Here is a 20,869-nt window from a genome sequence, read left to right on the forward strand (position 1 = left end):
GATTGAATCTTTGTGATTTGATGCTTTTACCATTATCAATTGAACAAAAGTCCAAAATGATATGATTGTTATGGTGGAAACTCACAACAAAGGACATGCACTATGGTACTTCTGCAGTAACTTTTGTTTGGGTAATTTATTGTCATTAGTTATATTGGTACAAAAAATAAAAAAATAATAAACTCAGTTTTATATTAATGATTTGTCAATATTAATATTACTAGAAGGCAGAGTACTTTGCTATTGGTTATTGTTTTTGATAATATAACTCAGATGTAGAATGGTTGGTTTTTCAAACTTGGTTTCATGGATACTTTCTATGGTAAAGAAATGTGAGAATATGGGTGAGGGGACAGAGCCCTCTAATCGTCAGATCTGTGAGATCTGCTCACAGTGTCACTGGATGGCTGTTTATCGAGTGGCGAGGGGGTTGAGAAAGTCGATGAATGTCCATGTGAGCAATGGTAGACAGGTTCACAGGTTAAACAAACAAAGAAGGAGTTTATTATATAACTAAAGCTAATTTACAGGAGTATACATAAGGAAGTTACTGATTAATGCTTAGATGCGGATAACACATAAATCTATCGGTAATGGCGATCTAACTAGTAACCTTGTCATGTGCCTAACCTCTAGAATGAGAGAGTTTACAAAAGTTACTGCACTCAGATACACCTTAATATGCTGTCGGATGCGATGATCATTCTGGACTATGGAAGCTGGAACAGTCTTATGTCTTCTATCTGCTTCTCCTCAGACAGGACTGGTATGGGAGACACTTGTACTCAGACCTTTCTGGGATGATCGCCCTGAACTTCCTGAGACAATTGCTTTTTATACGCTTGTCGTTGGCACAGAGCCAACAGGTTGTTCAACGTTACGATGATGACTAATTAGCAGATGCGTGATGACTTGCCTTTCTTCCTTTCTATCTTGTCAATGTGTAAGAGTCGACATCTGATCTATTTCCGTGGGAACTTGTGATAATTTTTTTCTCATCCTCTAATGTCTACACTTCCTTCAAAAAAGGTCATTAACCCCTTAAACTCAAAAATTTACACCCTCAAAACCCTTGGGCTCACAGAAATGATAAAAACTATTATTTTTGAATGAATTTTTTAACTTAAAAATTTTATGGAAATAGAAATTTAAGTTATAAATGATAAGGAATTGTTATCATACTTCTAAATTATAGTAAATGAGCTTAACTTTATGCAATTACAAAACTTGAAACTAAACTTAGATATGGGGTGAATAATTACAGTACATTGATAGTAGTTGTAAAATATCTTAAATTTAATACAGTAATTCCCCGAACTTACGTGATAGGTGGGACCGAGCGGTAACCGCATAAGTGGAATTCGCGTAAGTCAGGGTATAATTTCGCATATAAATACACACAAATAATTTTTAATTGGGGCCGGAGACTAAAGAAAACAATAATTTAGAAAAAAATGTTTAATAAAATCTTAGATAATACATATGTATAACAAATTAGGCCTATATTATTTTACAATTTTTCACATTTACTTGATTATTACGCCATAATTTTAACATTGTTTCCATCTCAGCGATAATACTGTGACGTTTACGAATGATGCTTGAATTTAAAGATTGAGCATTTTTCACAGCTTCGAGAATTTTTTCTTTGCCTTTTATAATTGTTCTGACCGACAATTCCGGTAGATCAAACTTCTTTGCCAATTCACAAATTTTCATTTTTGTATCGAAGTCTTTAATAATGGGTACGTTCGTAAAGTCAAACGAGTTAAACGCGTTAGTAACGAATCGTTGGAAAAGTCTAACGAAATAGGAATAATGATGACTTCATTCTCACTTAACTCGTTCGACTTTACGAACATACCCAATGTTAACTTTACATTCCAAAGATAAAGTTTTTCTTTTCTTGTTTGATGCAGAAGAATTAGTTCTACTTCGTTTGGATGACAGTAGAGTCTCTCGAGTCTCCGTAGATATAACAAACACAGAAATAAGTAACACAAAATAAATTGTAGCTATGTGTAGATTCCGCGCAACACATCCGAACATGTAAGCTGAACAATAGTGTGGGGGGAGTGAGTAATCAAGGGTTGCATGGCGCTCAAACAAAAGACGAATCGACGAGATTTGAAAATCGCGTAACTCCGGGTTTGTGTAAGTCGGGGTAGCATAAGTCGGTAGTATTACTGTACTTCTTTTAGTAATTAACTAGCTGTGTCTGTGGTTTCACTCATATGGAATTCAGTTTGTGACAATGTTCAGTACAAGTTAGGACAGTGCACTGTGTATCTCATTGACCATGTGACTGCACCGCGTGGTTACCTATCTCGTATATGTACGCGTCTTGCCACCCGCTGACACCAAAAATATAACGCTTACCTAGATGATATCTTTTAATTTAAATGAATGCTTAACAGAATAATATATAGCCTATGTCCACCCTGAAGGTCCATTCTAAATATTGGTGAAAGAATTTTTGAAATCGGATGATTAGTTTCAGAGATTACCTCCTTTATCTAAACTTACAAATTTTACCTCTTTATAATATTAGTATAGATTAAACACATATTACTAATATAAAACCTTGTGTGTGTGTGTGTGTGTGTGTGTGTTTGTGAGTTCCTTATAACTCCTGAAATTATTGTCCAATTCTGATTAAATTTTGGTTAAATTTATTTTATATTTTGATGGAGTCTATAGGCTACTTATTTTGCAGAAATATTAACTATAGAATAAATGTTTTATCAGTGGTTGCACTTATGTTGCAGTGACATCAATGACCACATGATGTTCATGCTTGAGGAAATTTCCTTTTAAGTTGCATTTTTAAATATTTTAATTGCATATTTTAAACTTACTTCACTTAATTTAAAATTTAAACTTTAAAAATGATAGCTGTATTGTGTCACTTCTATAACAAATTAAAAAAAAATTTTTTTTCATAGTGATCACCTGACATTCTATTATCCAATCGGAAGTAATGATGTAATGATCCCATTATTTAGAAAGTGTTTTCACTAATGTACAGTACATACAGTTCATTGTTGTTTTATCAACACGGAATTAAAAAGACTTGCAGTTTTGTTGAAAAATGCCTAGGGGAAAGCATAAAATTGGTCAGGTAAATTCTAGATCTAAAGTAGAGGGTCACAAACTATGGCTTGCGAGGTCAGTTCATCTGGCTTGCCACCACACTGTGCCACAAATGAGGTAAAATATGATTATCTACAAACTATAATATTTCCATATAAATAAACTTACACTTATTTTAATTTTTTATACTTAGTAAGTATAACTGCCAGAGGTGGTCCAATCTGATTTTTGCATCTGACAATAATATAATTTTTAGGAAAATCAGCAAAATAAAAAAATTTGGCAACTTTTTGTGACTTTGGATATCAGAGCACTTTTGTGTAAGTAGCTGCAATGAAGTTTCTAACAAAAGTGATTACAAGCTTGCTGCAGTGATCGTGTTTATGTATTGGTAAATAAATATGTTGGTTGTCTTTATTTTTTGTGTATTCATTGTGCTGTATTGAACAAAATAATTATGTAGCATGTGCTCATCATTCTCTTAGTTATCTGGCCTACTGTGAAAAAAGTTTGGTGACCCGTGATCTAAAGGAATAAGAACAACTGAGACCCCTGAAGGCTGTGAAGTCCGACTTGAGCAACATCGAGTAAGAATGGCTTTGTCAAGGGCTGCAGATACAGCATCACAATGTCAAGCTAAACTTGAAGCTCTTCTCAATTCTTCAATCTACTTTCTTAAAAAAGATTTTGTCATGCTTGATGGAAGAATTTCTAGTATATATATAGTGTGTATATGTATTACACTAAGGAGATTATTAGCTGAACTACAAGTAGATTTCTTGGCATATTTGAACAAATTAGGTATCAATAGGTAGGGGTGGATCTGTAGATGTGCAATTGCAGATGCTTTTGGTTCCACAGATATTGGGTACCAAAGTTCTGAAATTTCTCTACCATTTTGTATAGGGAATCAATAAGAAACATTTTGAAACATGTTAACTAGTAGAATTTGGCCAGAAGAACTTAGATTCTATTGGATTTACCATCTTAAATGTGATATACAAAGAAATTTTGTAATCTATCTTTATAGTTGGTGTTCTGAAGGTGAATATATTTTGTATCTACACTGAAATTTAATTTCTTACAAAAGTTACTTGTAATTTTTAATTTTAAATTAATTTTTTCTGTTCAATGCCTTATCCTGAGGGTAATACAGGTTTCTACTAGTTATTAATGATTCATTAGAATTGGTAAATTGAATTCATTCACCTTAGTTTAAATATTGTCCTTTGAGATTTACATGATATCTTTCATGATGTTGCTTTTTCTGACAAAACCATTCAGATTTAGCCAAATCCAATTATTCTCTATAATGGAGTATGTTGTAAGATAGCTGAAAGATTTTTCAAAGCTGTCAACTTTCTCTCAAGAACATTCAGTTTGCATGCATGAACAGAACCTACTTGTCATTACAAAGTCTCACTAGAATGGAACAATTATTTATGTATTTAATTTCTATAGTGTACTCTTGTTAATTAGAAGCTTAACATGATGCTTCATCTGACATGGCCTTGATTCTTTTACAATAAATGATATTTGCTGATATTGTTGGTCATTGATGCATATTATCAGAATCTTTCAGGCAATCTATAATAATTCTAGTTTTTTGTACTATCTTTACAGAGCACTGGAACAAAATTTTTATTTGTCAGTTTGTAGATTTGGCAAATAACAATTGTTTCAACATTGTAAGATTCAAGTCATGTCTATTTATTGATCCATTGTCTGTGGATGTGTACTGAACTCAGATTTCTATAGGAAGGGTCTACAAGACATGTTATTAGATTAAAAATTAAACTTGAAATAAATTGAAATAATTACATTTGAAACTTTAATTTCACAGTTCAAACATTATCAAATTTATATTGATTTTAAATATTTTTGGATTAAAATATAATAAACATAAGAAGAAAAGAGACTATGCAATATATAAATAAAGTATGTAATTTGAACATGTTTATAATAATAATTGTGATGTCTTAGGTTACCGCACATCTTAGAACTGCTTATGCACCACTTCCTTCAACTCCTGGTGGAACGGGAGTAACTCCAAGTCGTTTCACTCAGCAACCTAAAATGAGACGCACAGTAATTACAAGAGTTCAAGAAGCAGTAAAAGCATTGGCTCTGTGTCATAATGTCACCCCAGTTTACGAAAATGCATCTGTAGCTTCAGAATCAGAATCATTAGAAATAGAACAAGAATTGAAAGAGGATTTTGATACGGAAGCTGATCAACAGATAAAACAGTCATTTGTATATCAGGCATCGAGTCCAGATGAAGTGAGTATTAAATTTGTTAGCATTGTAAAGTATTTTATGAAATATTTATAATTTGAAATTTTAGGTATCATTAGTATCATGGACGGACAGTATCGGGTTAGCCCTTGTATATAGAGATTTGACGACAATGCAATTACGAACCTCGTATGGAGAAATTTTAACTTTTGCAATATTACAGATATTTCCATTTACATCTGAAACAAAAAGGATGGGAATTATTGTTAAAGTAAGTTCTGTAATGAAATACAGTAGTACCTTGGGATAAGAAATTAATCTGTTCCTGAACTGAGATCGTATCATGAAAATGTCATGAGGTGAATCATTTTTCCCCATATGATTACATGTAAAACCAAATAATTCATTTATTTGTTTTCTGCAACCGTGTTTTACTTTTTATTGAGTGTTGAACACAAAATTGTGTTATTAATTAAACACTTGGCTTTTTTTCCATCTTTATTCAGTTGATCAACTGATACAGTTGATCAACTGAATAAAGATGGAAAAAAAGCCAAGTGTTTAATTAATAACACAATTTTGTGTTCAACACTCAACCCAAATAATTCGTTCCAACACGAAAAACACACTCAAATTAAAGCTAAGTAGTACATTGAAAAACAAAACTTTAGCAAGGAAAACACTGAAAAATGCATTTTGTAGTTGTAAATTTATAAATAACCATAATAAAATAATAATTGATAAAAAAATGTAGTTTTATTTGCACTTTACCTTTGAGGATAGACGACGGTAGAGGTGTAAACTGNAATAACTTTAGCAAGGAAAACACTGAAAAATGCATTTTGTAGTTGTAAATTTATAAATAACCATAATAAAATAATAATTGATAAAAAAATGTAGTTTTATTTGCACTTTACCTTTGAGGATAGACGACGGTAGAGGTGTAAACTGGTGGTGGAGGAGAGGGAGAAGGGAAATGATACTAAAACTTAAGTTACATAACATAATGTAACAATAACTTAAAAATAACTTAACACTAATTTTTTTATCTTTTCTGTTTTATATATATTTTTTAATTTTTTATTCACTTCTTTTTACTTTCTTTCCTTCACTTCCACCAGCACTTTCACTGGATAGAGATCGCTTGGTAAAATATCTATCCAAAGAGGTTTGGCTTTGCCTACATTTTAAAATGTTTCTAAAATGACTTAGGCAAATGTCATTAAACTGAGCAGCAATACGTCCAGTGTGAACCTTTTTGGGATGTTTCTTTTCAATAAAATCAGTCACTTTCTGATAATACCTCAAGATTTCCTTTATTGAGCAAGATCCTTCCACAATGAAACAAACACATGGATTGAGACTGATAAACAGAAGGAACACATGATTATGGCGGTGGCACTGCTAACTAATGTAACTAATGTTCGAATTTCATGTCGTATCCTGAAAATTTCGTATGCTAAAGCGTTCATATCCTGAGGTATTACTATATACTTAATTTATGTATATACAATATTAAAAGTTATAAGTTAATTGTATTTTAAAAAATTTTAAATTTATAATTTTATTTAAGTGTTAAATTCAAAATGTAATACAGTATAAGATTAATATAATAATTATAATATCATGTATAATATATCTTTCCCTGATCTAGAAGTGCATGCATGAATAATAGGAAAGTTTGTTGAAGGTTTACATCTACAAGTTATTCATGTTTTGGAAAATAACTGATAAAATATAATAGAAAACCCTTTTTATTTCCAACTTGTAGAAAATAAAGTTTGAAATATGGTATGTATGACCATAATTGTAAAAACAGAAAACCTGCATTGAAAACTCAGTCTTTGAATTTTGCAATGACATTTCTTGAGGCTTTTGTGACTTCCTTACCATTTTGTAACCTCTCCTTTTGCAGAATATATCTCCAACATGACAAGGTGCTGGCACACATGTTGCAGAATTCACAGCCATTCTTCTGTTAAAATGATCATTAATTGATTTTTGTCCCTTGGCTTTCTTTTGTGAATTATTTCTTAACACATTAACTGCCACCTGTAATATGATATTTTGCATAATGACATGCCAAAATGAGAAAATTTGATATCTAATATTTTATTATAATGTAAATAAAAGGGTTGTTATATAACAGTCAGCAGAGTGAAGATAAGAAAGATATATTAACGGCAGACGGGCAGTTGTATGGTCTTGAACGGGAGACTATTTCCCCCTGGCTATTTATTTTACAACCCGCTGTAATTAGACCTGCCCCCTACGTAAAAGTTTTCACATTTATGTGTTAAAACTATTTAAGTGTTTACAATTTGTTTGGACTGCACATGTACTTTTCTGTAAATATATATTATTTCACACTTATATTCTTTGATTTTTTTTTTGTAATATTATTTACTTTATATGTGATAAAAAAAAATAATTAAACTAGTTTTTGATATTTTAAACTATTTACTAATAAAAAAATCACTATCAGATATAAAATAGATTTTTATTTTAAAAAAATTACGACCTTCGGCCGTTGAATCACTTCATGAGGCCATACGACGTGCTGGCGGTCATAGTTAGGGCCATACAGCGCCATATGATGCGCTGGCGGTCGTAGATAAGGGACGCTCAGGCCATCCAACCGCCAGCATTCAAAACCAATTGCATAGATGTCCATGACAGGCCACCACTAGCATGCAGAACAACATCTTACGATGCCAGGAAAATTTAACCTTGAGTGAAACTTTTCAATGTTTTGTTGTCATAGCAACGAACCTCTTGTGTTTTGACTATTATGGAAGTAACGAAATTTTAATAATTTCGAATTTTTAGCTAGGGTAATTACATATTTTTGGAATTGTCTTGTTGAGTTGTATTTTCTTGTTTGTTGATATGGATACGGATTATATTAAAAATTTTCTTGATGGAGCATCCTGTATAGTGGATGAGGTAAAGGCCTACACCTTGGAAAATTCAAAAGGCAGATTTGGTACTCCATCACATACACAATATATTATGGATCAATTGATGAGAGTCATTAAGATGGCGGAAACCTCATTACGGTGTTATGTACTTCCAGAGAAAATAGAACAAAGGCTGGCCACACTGGCAAGTAAAGAGGACATACACAAAATTTCCAGCTCAGATAACCACAAGAGTCTAATCTCTACACAAAAGGAAGTCTTAAATAAACTTCATGAATACTATGATACGCTTCTTGTCTAGTCTTCTCAATGGTTAGTGAGTGCTAAGATTGGCTTTACTTTACTTCTAGACTTATTACACCACCACAGGACATCAAATTAGATTTGGAAAAAGACTATTTTATTTTCAGAATGCATTTCGGACATAGAGTCCCTCATCAGCTATTTGCTACAAAATTAATAGGAGGTTAACAATTTTATAAAAAGGCCGTGATTGACATAAATGAACAAAAATGTGGACTTACATTTGACATGTGGATTCGACGCGTTGAACATTAATTAAAAGATTAAGCATACGATATACAAGATTTCTCGTTAAAAACGGTAATGTTGGTGCAATAATGTAATAATAAACAGAGGTTCTGGTAAAACAGTAAAGTTATAAAAATATACATTGTTAACAAAATGATAAGTAAATTCACAGTAACATGAACAGAGTAACAAGACGATTCGAAGTACATTCCAGGGTGACTGTCACTCTCACCCCTATCCGTTTCCACACCTCTCCCCTCCCCCATGCCTCCTCTGGTCAAATATGCGTACCACGATTCATGTAATTTTTGGCCAGAGTTGTTGTTCATGATTTTCCTGTGGTGGTGTAATAAGTCTAGAAGTAAAGTAAAGCCAATCTTAGCGCTCACTAACCACCAAACTTCATGAAATTGAAAACAACACAATTAAGTATCCCTCTCCTGCTCCTCTTTACAGTTCTGCAGTTAAATCTGGAAGAGGCATAGCCAGCACCTATTCTAAACACAAATCAATTACCTCAACAGAGGTTATTTCTTAGCCTTTCTTGTATGTTGCTAATTTTTGCATTCTCCAATGCTAAAAGTTTGGGGTCCTGCTGAAATAACGTGTTTTCAATGCCCACTAGTTGTACCAATTTAGAATAAACCGATTTCCTAGTCATCCTTACTGCCCTGTTCACGGATGCAGCATGGATAATTGCCTCCACACCACATATTCACTTACTAAAAATGGCTAGAAGAGATGGAAATTTTTAGGGCGTATGACAAATCCGAGTGTATTAATTCAAGAGAAGAGATCAGCCTTTCCTTGGCGTGGCAAAATCTACTCCATAAAGAGTGATAACGAAATTATATTAAGTCTTAAAAATAAATGATATTAGGGAACACGAGAATATTAAATAATCTTTATATCTCATCAACAGAGGTTTTATTAGTTTACAGTAAAGATAAAGATAAAATTGGAAATCACAGTGACAATGTCCGAAAATTTATGCAAACAAAATTAAAGCCATCTAATATGTGCATTGGAATAGAAAAAATCAGGAAAATTGGAGGTGGAGGTCTTGCTGTGGAACTGAGCACCTGCAGAGATGATAATATATTGGAAAAAACTATAGAACAGCAACTGCCTGAACTAACCACACACAGACCAAAAAAGAGATGGCTGCACATCATTATCTACTCTGTACATAATGATATCACTAAAGAAGACCTTCTCACACTAATATACCAACAAAACAATTTAATAAATGCGAAGTTTCCAGCAGAAGAATTTACAAAACAATTTCGAAGTAAATTTACATTAGGGAGAAAGACTAATACTTTTAACTAATACTTTAAGAACTGGGTTATCAAAGTTGCTAACATAAGGAATCTGTTGCTAGAGATGGGGAAAGTCAACTTAGAATGGTCACGATGTAGAATTGCAGATTTCTGCCCAATTTTACAATGTTATAAATGTTCCAGATATAATTATTCTGCGAGGTACTGCCTGCAAACCATTTATACTTGCAGTCACTGTAGAGGAAATCATCCTTATAAGGAATGTCCTAACTGCGAAAAACAAAAATTATAACGGACCTAAGTACTGAAGATTCTAACCCACCTACTCTTATCCAAACGTTAACAGCCCAACTGGATGCCTTCTGTCCTGATGACGATCCAGAGGGTGACACAGACTGGCAACGTTCTATTCGTGCTGAATTTAGCATTTTAGATGATACAATAGACATTCCACAATTCAAGTACGAGGAAATTCAACAGGCCTTCTGTTATCTCAAAAAAGGCAAAGCTCCAGGCCCTGACGAAATTACTAATGAAATTGCACTCAATCTGTGGGCTCTAATTCCGCAACACTTATTTAATTTATATAATGCTTGTCTACACCATGCAATTTTTGGGACAGGGACAATCCGTGCATGTTTCCCATGCACGGATTGTCCCTGTCCCAAAACCAGGCTCTTCAAGTGATGCAAGACCAATTTCCCTTCTACCCATATTGGGTAAGATACTCGAATGGTTGATGACCAACAGGCTCAACTGGCATGTTGAGCATAATAAATGCCTAAGCAATAAACAGTACGGCTTTCGGCCACAACGATTGGCCGAGGACACAATTGAATCTGTGGTTAATACAGTTAAACATTTACTTGATGGCAACAAATATGTTCTTGGAGTGAGCTTAGACATATCTAAAGCATTTGACTCTGTTTGGTGGTCATTTATTACACATCAATTGCGAAAGTTAAAATGTCCTCGTAACATCCTACAACTATTTCAGGATTATTTAAATGACTGTACTGCAACTATACAGTATGGACAGCATCAGGTGAATAAAATCATTAGAAGAGGCTGCCCGCAAGGGTCTGTCTGTGGACCCCTGCTTTGGAATATCACTTTCGTTGCCTTCCTTAAAGAAACCCTTGGACAAACAGATTCCTTTGCTTATGCTGACGACATCATAATGCTGCTAGGAGGTTGATCAAGGTCTGGCCTTGAGTACAAAGGCAACAACCTCTTACAGCAGATTTACACATGGGAAAATAAACACAAACTTAACTTCAATCCTCTAAAGACCAGAGGTATTGTTTTCAACAAACCAGGTAAACACAACCTTTATTTCAGACCACCACACCTTAAAATGAATAACAACACAATCAAAGTTGAAAAAAAACTCAAATACCTGGGTGTTATACTTGACTTCTGACTCTTGTGGGATAAACACGTGGAATATATCTCTAACCATACAGGATTTATACTTCAAGTTTTTGCACAAGTAGCCAGAAGAGACTGGGGACTATCTGCAGATGCAATGTCCATTATTTATGACAGTACAGTAGAGCGTCGATTTTCCGAATCAATTGGGGACTGGGGTCGTCCGGATAACTGATATTTCGGATAACTGATTTACGTACGAAAAAATAGTTTTAACGTATCCGATGTCGAAATTTTTCTCCGTTGCGTGTCGCTTCGCGTTGAATTTTCGTCGATGTTAAGCTTAACAAAGACTATTGTATCGTTAAAAATTATTTATTTTGTACAAACAAAATAAATATATTGAAAAATATAAAAATAATAAAAATTATACTTCAGATGTTAATTTAGTATCAAAAACGTAAAATATTTGAGTAGCCCAAGACATAGCCAAAGATTGAAGCGCCACAGCACTAGCGAAAATTTAAATTTGCCGACTGAAATTCTTTCGGATGATTGACATTTCGGATGATTGACTTTCGGAAAATCGACGCTCTACTGTATATATATTCCTATCATTACATATGCATGTGGAACTTGGGGATGGGCCACTCATAAGGTACATACTAAAAGGAAACTAGTCTCATCGCAAAGACGTGCCCTTCTACTCATAACCAAGGCATTTCGAACTGCAAGCAATCAATCCTTACAAGTTATTGCGAAAATCTACCAATAGACCTAACAGTTATGATGAAAGAGAAATTGCAACAAGCCAAATAGGGTGAAAATATTATGACATACTCTGGAACGATATTACACAATAACATTGAATGGAACTCTCCTTACTGTGACACCTCTCCCCCCGGTATTCCCTTAAATTACACTTTTGAAAGCAATAACTATGCTGATGTGGATATATATTCTAATGGCTCAAGAATTAACGATTCGATGGGGTGTAGTTTTGTTGTCTTCAGGCAAGATTGTGAAATATATCAATACAATCAGACTTACCATCTTGATGACCACTGCACAGTTTCAGGCAGAACTTTTCGCTATTAAAATGAGCATCGACTGGATAAACAATAATTATAATAATATTTCAGTTCATATCCACACTGACTCTTTATCCGCTTGCAATTTAATTAACAACTGAAAGCTACATCCACTTGCAGAGGAAATCAGACATCTTATGAGATTTTCCAACTGTACTTTTGCTATCACATGGATCAGAGTGCATCAGGGAACATTAGGCAACAAAAAGGCTGATCTCTTGGGAAAATCTGCAGCTAATGATATCACTGCTCCTATTGCTTATAATAAATACAGTCAATGTATCTTGCGCCGTATACTTTGGGAACATGCTCTTCATTTATGGCAAATTGAATGGGATCGCAATGATCGTCATATCACTCATGAATATATTCCTGACCTTCGTAAATTTTTCATGATACAGTGGTATTCACCCACCTACTATGCCATGCAGCTGTTCACCAATCATGGCAAATATGCTTCATATCTTGTTAGGTTCACTGATAGAAACTCTGACCAATGCCCTACTTTTCTTGTGACAGATGGTTCCAAACATTATTTTTATGATTGCATACTATTTGACCGTGAACAACTAGAGCTAAAATTACTACTAAATCAACTAGGAATTAATTGGCCCTACCAATTATCAGACATATGGACATCTCATGAAGTTTATAATGCCTTCACCAGACTTGCTAAAAGTATCTCTAAAATAACACATCAAATAATATAACGCTAAAACTACATGCGCAATCTTATCAACTTGTCTACGATGTGTCTGAACGATAATATTTCAATTGAAAAATCGTGTTTCTGGACATGTTCCATATTTTCTGTGAAAATTTGTGTTTGATTCACCTTGTGCATTTGCCAACTATATACTTTATATCTTTAGAGAATAACATTTCCAACTCACAGGGAGTGTGATTTGGAAATGAGGAGCAAATCACTAGTGCCAATCTTCGTCCAGTTATGTTTTGATCATTATTAACTGGTGTCTGTGAACCATCTTTCGGCAGTGTTGTCCTGATGGAAGTGCTTTGCTTTCCTATGCGCCAATCATCCTTGGCGTTCATTGTGCTAATAGCAGTGCTTTGGATGTACTGTACTAATGGAACTACCGTGAAATTGTACTCAAGAATAAGGCTACGTGCTATAGGTAAGTATTGTGCCTTATCGAATAATATCTACAGAGTTTGCACTACTCTCAATAGTTTGCATCCTGAAAGCAATACTACTGTATGCGATAAACAACAAGGGTTCTGATCATCATTGTGTGATTATGTGTGAACCATCTTTTAATGATGTTGTTCTAATGGAAGTGCTTGTAAAAAGAAAACTTCTACGCATTTTCTGTATGTGGGATGATGATCTTCTTCATGTACCCTGTGCGTTGATTGTTTTCATATCTGTGTATTTAGTGCCTGGAATCGCTGTGCCAATGGTATCTCGTGATATCTCAGACGTGCATTCGAATTGTCCTACACTACAGAGGTGATGTCTTACCTATAATTTGCTTTTTAATAATACTCTGCTCAAGATACCCTGCTTAAGGAATGTGTTGCTCACAATCAAAAACCACCACAGTGAGAGTGCACAAAAGAGCAAAAGTACGAGAACGAGCAATGAAAATGTATGCAGTCTTGAACCAAATACATGGAATGTTGAAAGAAATGAGACAAAGGAATAGACAGGAAGGATTAAAAGAAAACAATAATCAACAACAAACAACTCCTACTCAGAAGACTTACGCTCAGGCCCTCTGCAACAGACCAAAACCAAGCAACACAACTAACTCGATAGCCCAAACAATCACTTCAAAAGTTCAAAACGAGGGTGACAGCGGGAGTTATGTGGTTTTAGTATATCCGAACACGGAGACAGATGAAAACGTAAACACAGATGAGATAGAGGAACAGATCCTGACTGAAGTCAAACCACAAGAGCTAGGGGTGGGAGTAAAAGGAGTGCGAAGAATAAACAGAGGAGGCATATGCATAAGGGTGAAAAATAACAAGGAAGGAGAGAAACTAAGGAAGGTTATAGAACAAATTCCACAAATAAATAATAAGATCAAATGTCATGTGGCTGGGGGACGCAGACCAAGAGTTATCTTGCTAAATATACCTTATGCAGTAGAAGAAGACCAACTTTTAGAAACTCTATACAGGCAAAATGACATCTGGGACAAAATCGGAAAAGAAGACTTCTTGGATAGTTGCAAAATAAGCACTGTTATTAGCAGAGGCAAAGTAAGAGAAAACTGCAGGCATTTTGTACTATCTATAACGCCTGAAATAAGAAGAAAAATTATAAGAACACAATATTTTTCAATATCTTGGGCCAACATTAAGGCTGATGATTTCATACCGATTATAAGATGCTTTCGTTGCTGCGGGTTCAATCACTTTGCAAGTAAATGTCAAGAGGATACGAGATGCAGTCATTGCACTAAAGCTCATAAACATATAGAGTGTCAGAATAAAAATAGTACACCATGTTGTATAAACTGCTGCAAATTCAACAGAAATCAACCTCCGAGTCGGAAAATTCCAACAAATCATAATGTGTTCAATCAAAATTGTGAAATACTACAGAGATTCAAAACAAGAAAAGTGCAATTAACAAATTATGGGGAGTAACCTTCACAATAACAATACTCAGACCGCCACCAATATACAGGATAAGATTAAAATAATTCAAATTAATGCACAACGTAGCAAGGCCGGTACTTGATAACTGTTTGTCACAAACAGTTATCAAGCGGATATACTGGCTATCCAAGAACCATATTGCTTTGACAGGAAAATTGCAATGTTTGGAAAGCTTCAGGTTATGAATAACGTCAACTCTAACGAAAACCCTAAAACAGGTTTTGTTATCCTCAACAATAAACTTAATGTCCAAAAACTGAGCAAACACACCAACAGGAACTTTACCACTATCATTGTCAATCATCAAAACACATTGTACATTATGATATCCTTCTATTGTTCCCCATACGAAGATATTTCGGATCTACTAGAAGAACTTAATAAAACAGTGCAAGAACTGAAAAACTTTCCTCTATTGATAACCGGGGATTTTAGTGCGAAGTCAACGATTTGGCATAGTCCAATTGATGATCAGAGAGGAACTAAATTGGTGGAATTAATGAATAGCCTCAATCTTGAGTCATTAAACACAAGCACACTCCCAACCTACTCGTCTACCACTGGAGAGAGTTGGGTAGACGTCTGCCTAGCCAACAACCATCTCAATTGCTGTAATATACAGTGTAACACTCTGGACGATCATACAGCGAGTGATCATAATTACATAGAAATTAACATTCTGGTTCCTGGTTTTCAAAAGAATTTTAAAATCAAACAAAACACTAACTGGGACAAATTTAAAGACTACATTAAGAGAAACTGGAATTGTGAGAATATTGTCAGCATTCAAAACACTGCAGAAATAGAAAACAAAGTGGAGGAATTACAAGAAATCGTTTACTCAGCTTACCATCATGCTACTACAGTAAGGACAGTTAAGCACTCCATTCCATGGTGGACGGCAGAACTCTCAACACAGAGGAAAACACTCAGGAAAACAAGAAACAAATTCAGAAGAGAAATGGATTCAAACAGGAAAGAAACGCTAAGACAGGAATATTTAAAACAATTCAGGGACTATAAGATAAACATTAACAAAACAAGGACTGAGTCCTGGAGAAAATTTTGCACAGACATTGGCAAAGAACAAATATGGTCAGTTCCATTCTATATAGCAAGGAAAAAGACAAAACAAGCAAGGATACCAGATAACTTCCTCAACAATAATAACAATAATGATTACACAATTCAAAAAACGTATGAAACAATTGCAAGTGAACTCTTTCCAGAAGATGACCCGTTGACAGATGAAAGTTTACATCAAGAAATACGGCATAATAGTAACACTGAGAATCTCACAGCTGACGACCCCGTATTCACTAGCCATGAAATATACAAGGAATTTAAAAATCTTAAGTTAAATAAGGCTCCTGGTCCGGATTTTATAACACCAATTATGGCTAAAATGGTATATGAGGCTATCCCAGTGACATTTACAATTATCTTCAACAAGTGTTTGCAATATGGTTGTTTCCCTACTGTTTGGAAGAAAGCCTCTATTAAATTTATCCCAAAAAATGCAAATCCAATCAAACCATCGGATTACCGTCCTATATCCTTACTTCCAGTTCTAGGGAAAATACTGGATGGTTTAATGGTGAATAGACTTCAATATCACTGCGAGAGTAACAAATGCATCAACGAAAACCAGTTTGGTTTTCGCAAAGGGAAAAATACAATTAGCGCACTACACTCACTGGTTACCTACATCAAAACAGCTAAAAGCAAAGGGAAACATACTTTATTGTTGACCATTGACTTCAAGGGGGCGTTTGACCACGCATGGTGGCCTGCCATCCTTGAAGCGATTAAGCAAACTAAATGCCCTAAGAACATATTCAAGCTGATCGAGAACTACTTAAAGAAAAGAGAAATTCTAGTTATGAACAACAACAAAACATTCCTCCGTAAGGAAATAAAAAGGGGTTGCCCACAAGGGTCAAGTTCTGGGCCCTTCCTATGGAATCTCATATATAACAGCTTGCTGAAGATTAAAGATAGTATCCCTAAAGAGTTTAACTGTAAACTTCAAGGCTATGCCGATGATACTCTACTTGCAATAACACACAGCAATCAGGAAGTACTGCAGTATAGGGCAAATGAAATTCTTAAGAGCATTTCTCAATGGAGCAAAAACATGAAACTAAAGATAAATTATGACAAGTGTCAGAGCATTGTGTTCCCAAAATCTACCCCACTTCAAAAAGCACCAATAATAAAAATGGATGGCCATAGGATCAGGAACAGCACACAGATAAAATATCTTGGTATTATACTAGACAACAGGATGACCTGGAAAAACCATGTTAAATATATTTACGACAAGACTGTCAACACCATACATTCTCTGTTTTCAATTGCAAGGAACAAATGGGGATACGATAGTAAAGCTTGTAGATTACTCTACACTGCTGTAATAGAACCGATGATCACTTATGGCTGTGAGATCTGGGGGGAATCGGTTCCAAAAACTCACATTAAAAGGAAACTCCTTTCTGCTCAACACGTCTGCAATATCGATAACAAAATCATATAGGACAGCTCCTACCGACGCCATCCTCACAATAGCAAATCTTCTTCCAATCGATCTTATAATCACTGAAAAGGTATGGCATTTTCTACAATTAAAACTATCATCATCAACAACATCAACAGTGAAACATTTTATAGAGATACGGAGAAAATAGGAGTCAGAGAAGAAGCAAAGACCATAGCTGATTACATTCACAATTTTAAACTGGATAATGAACCACAGGAACATGCATTTCACCCCAGTTTTTCGATAGATGAACTCTTCAATATGAATGACAGCACAATACCAAACGGGTATTGCATTTTTACGGACGGGTCAAAGTCAGAAACAGGAGTGGGCAGTTCAATTGTAGTGAAAAATAACGACAAAAACATCTATCAAGCCAGATTCAAACTAGAGAACCATTGCACAGCAAATCAAGCGGAATCATTTGCAATATTTAGGGCTCTTAAATGGATTAATGAAAACAGACAGAAATATAACATCACCAGGGTCACGATTCTCAGTGACAGCAGAGTGGCACTACTTCAGATTAAAAAGTTGAACATCAAACTGGTTGTGGTAAGGGAAAGCATCAACATTCTTAAACAACTTAAACGGAAAATAACTATTAATCTAAATTGGATAAAAGGACATGCAAACATACAAGGAAACGAAAGGGCGGACCTTCTGGCCCGCACTGCCACCAAAGGAACAAACATCTGCTATTATAACTACACTCCTGTCACCTGGTTAAAAAAGAAAATTAGGGAACACATCTGGTATAGATGGCAGAAAAGGTGGGATGAGGGTACCACAGGAAGAATAACACATGACTACATTCCAGATGTACAACACCGAAATAAAAACAGATTTTTCTTGCTTAACTTCAACACTACACAACTGTTGACAGGACATGGCAACTTCAGAAATTATCTAAAAAGGTTTCTGAAGAAGACAGACGGTATATGTCAATGTCTCTTACAGGAAGTAGCCACACCAGAACACATCATTTATCTTTGTCCAAACTTCAGGAATCAAAGGAAAACATTAATAGACAGGGTTAACGAAGAAAACGAACTTTGGCCATGCCAACTTAAAAGCTTTATTAATAATAAGAAATTATATAAAGCATTCAATGACTTTGCTAAAAGCATCAACATACTTNAAATATATATTATATAATTATAATATATTTATAAAATATTAAAAAATTCAAGAACTAGCTTTCAACATTATTGCATGATTGAAATGAGAGATGTATAATAATTGTAGATGTATAAGATTTAGATGTATAAGAATTGATTTTAAATTATTGTAGATAATTTTTATCTACAATAATGAATAAAACTTGTCACCATTATTAAAATTATAAATTTATGAAATTGCTTAATTAAGGCAACCGAGTCTTGCAGTCATTATAGAAACATTTTTGGCTTTATTACAGACAACTTCAGCTTTACATAATACATAAAAAAATTGTGAAGAATGTTTCTTAAATTTGAAATTATAATGAATAATTTGTTTAAACTAGAACAAATATGAATGCCAAATGAGTTTAAATAGAAGAGAGAACAAATCTAAATACATTATTTTGTGGCATTTCAGATATCAAATTTCTTATATTATTATTAATTTTATCAAAATATAGATTTTAATTTATAAGAATCTGATAAATATTTGTGATATTTCACAAAATAAATAATATGTTTAAATTTAATCTCTCTCATTTAAATTAGAACAAATATAAATGCCAGGTAAGTTTAAACAAATTATTCAGTATTATTTAAAATTTTAGAGTTAATGCTCTACACCAGGGGTGGCCAACACGAGGCCCGCGGGCTGCATGCGGCCCGTCGGGAGTCATGTTGCGGCCCGCGGAGCTAGGTCAAATGAACGTAAATGTTAACTTTATTGTATATATCACCAAAAGAGTATTACGTCATGAGTTATTCGTATCATGTATTTTTAAATTATAGCTTAGAGAAATTTGAAATATCTCTCATTTTTGGAAAAATTCATAGATTTTTAGCTATTTCAAATAACCCGCAATTTCATACTTAAGGTTACTTAGTTTTTGTCCGACGCTAAGTGTTGATAAAATGTAATATGAAACTTCTACTTCAGCTATATATGTTCTGTGGTTTCGGCGTTTTTGGGAAGCTCGCAATGCTATCGGGCTCATACTCATAACTACTTTCAGTCCAGCTAGGCAAAGTTCCATGTTATTCTGTAGTTTCGTTTTATTATCGCCAATGCATCTGGAGAGATTTTGCGATCGACGTTAAAATACATATTTAACATATTTATAATAACAGTTCAAACTACTTTAACCAAGTAGCCTATCTACCATATCGATTCTATAAGTAAGTAAATCCTGAAACGTTTTATTTATGTAATTTAAATTTAAAAACGGGAACTTTTCTTTAGTCATCGACAAAAATTCAACTCGCGGCGACACACAACGGACAGAAATGTTTTCAGTTCAAAACGAAGACATAACATGGCGTCAACTAGTAAAGACATTGGACCAAAGAAGAGAAGAATCACAGAAGAATTAAGAAGTTTTCAAGATAGGTGGACTATAAACTATTTTTTCGTGGAAATTAAAACAAAGCCCATATGCTTAATATGCAGCGAATCTGTTTCTGTTTTGAAAGAGTATAACATCAAACGGCACTACGAGACTAAACATGCAAATAAGTTTGATAAGTACAAAGGGCAATTTCGACAAGACCAAGTAAATGATTTAAAAAAAAAATTTCTGTACAACAAAAGATATTTACTAGAGCGGATTCAGAGTCAACATGCTATGTAAAAGCTAGTTATGCAGTAGCCATGATACTAGCAAAAAAATCGAAGCCATATTCAGATGGTGAAATGGTTAAGGAATGTTTGGAGAGCGTCGCTGAAATTCTGTGTCCAGAAAAGAAGAAGGATTTCTCAAAAATAAGTCTGTCTCGTCAAACAATTACTAGGCGTGTGGATGACATTGGAAAGCATATTGAAGATAATTTGAAAAGTCGAGCATCCGAGTTTATATTTTATGCTCTAGCATTGGATGAAAGCACAGATATAGCAGATACTGCCCAATTGGCAATTTTTATCAGGGGTGTTGATATCCATTTTAAAAAGACAGAAGAATTAGCGGCACTATATCCACTTAAGGACACTACTAAGTCACGAGATTTGTTAGAG

The 20,869-nt window shown here is 34.3% G+C and overlaps 1 protein-coding gene across 2 annotated transcripts in view; it reads left to right on the forward strand.

Annotated features, from left to right (window-relative positions):
- The window catches only part of LOC111629446 (probable phospholipid-transporting ATPase IIA), a 139,931-nt gene that overhangs the window by 72,860 nt on the left and 46,202 nt on the right, over positions 1-20,869 (forward strand). For both annotated transcript variants that reach the window (XM_023373349.1, XM_023373348.1), the window contains exons 15-16: positions 5,077-5,376; positions 5,441-5,602. In XM_023373349.1, the coding sequence (XP_023229117.1) occupies positions 5,077-5,376; positions 5,441-5,602 (462 nt within the window). The remainder of the gene's footprint in view (positions 1-5,076; positions 5,377-5,440; positions 5,603-20,869) is intronic.

The sequence above is a fragment of the Centruroides sculpturatus genome, unplaced genomic scaffold (genome assembly GCF_000671375.1).
Source record: "Centruroides sculpturatus isolate CEXI.00-Female unplaced genomic scaffold, Cexi_2.0 scaffold85, whole genome shotgun sequence".
NCBI lineage: Eukaryota > Metazoa > Arthropoda > Arachnida > Scorpiones > Buthidae > Centruroides > Centruroides sculpturatus.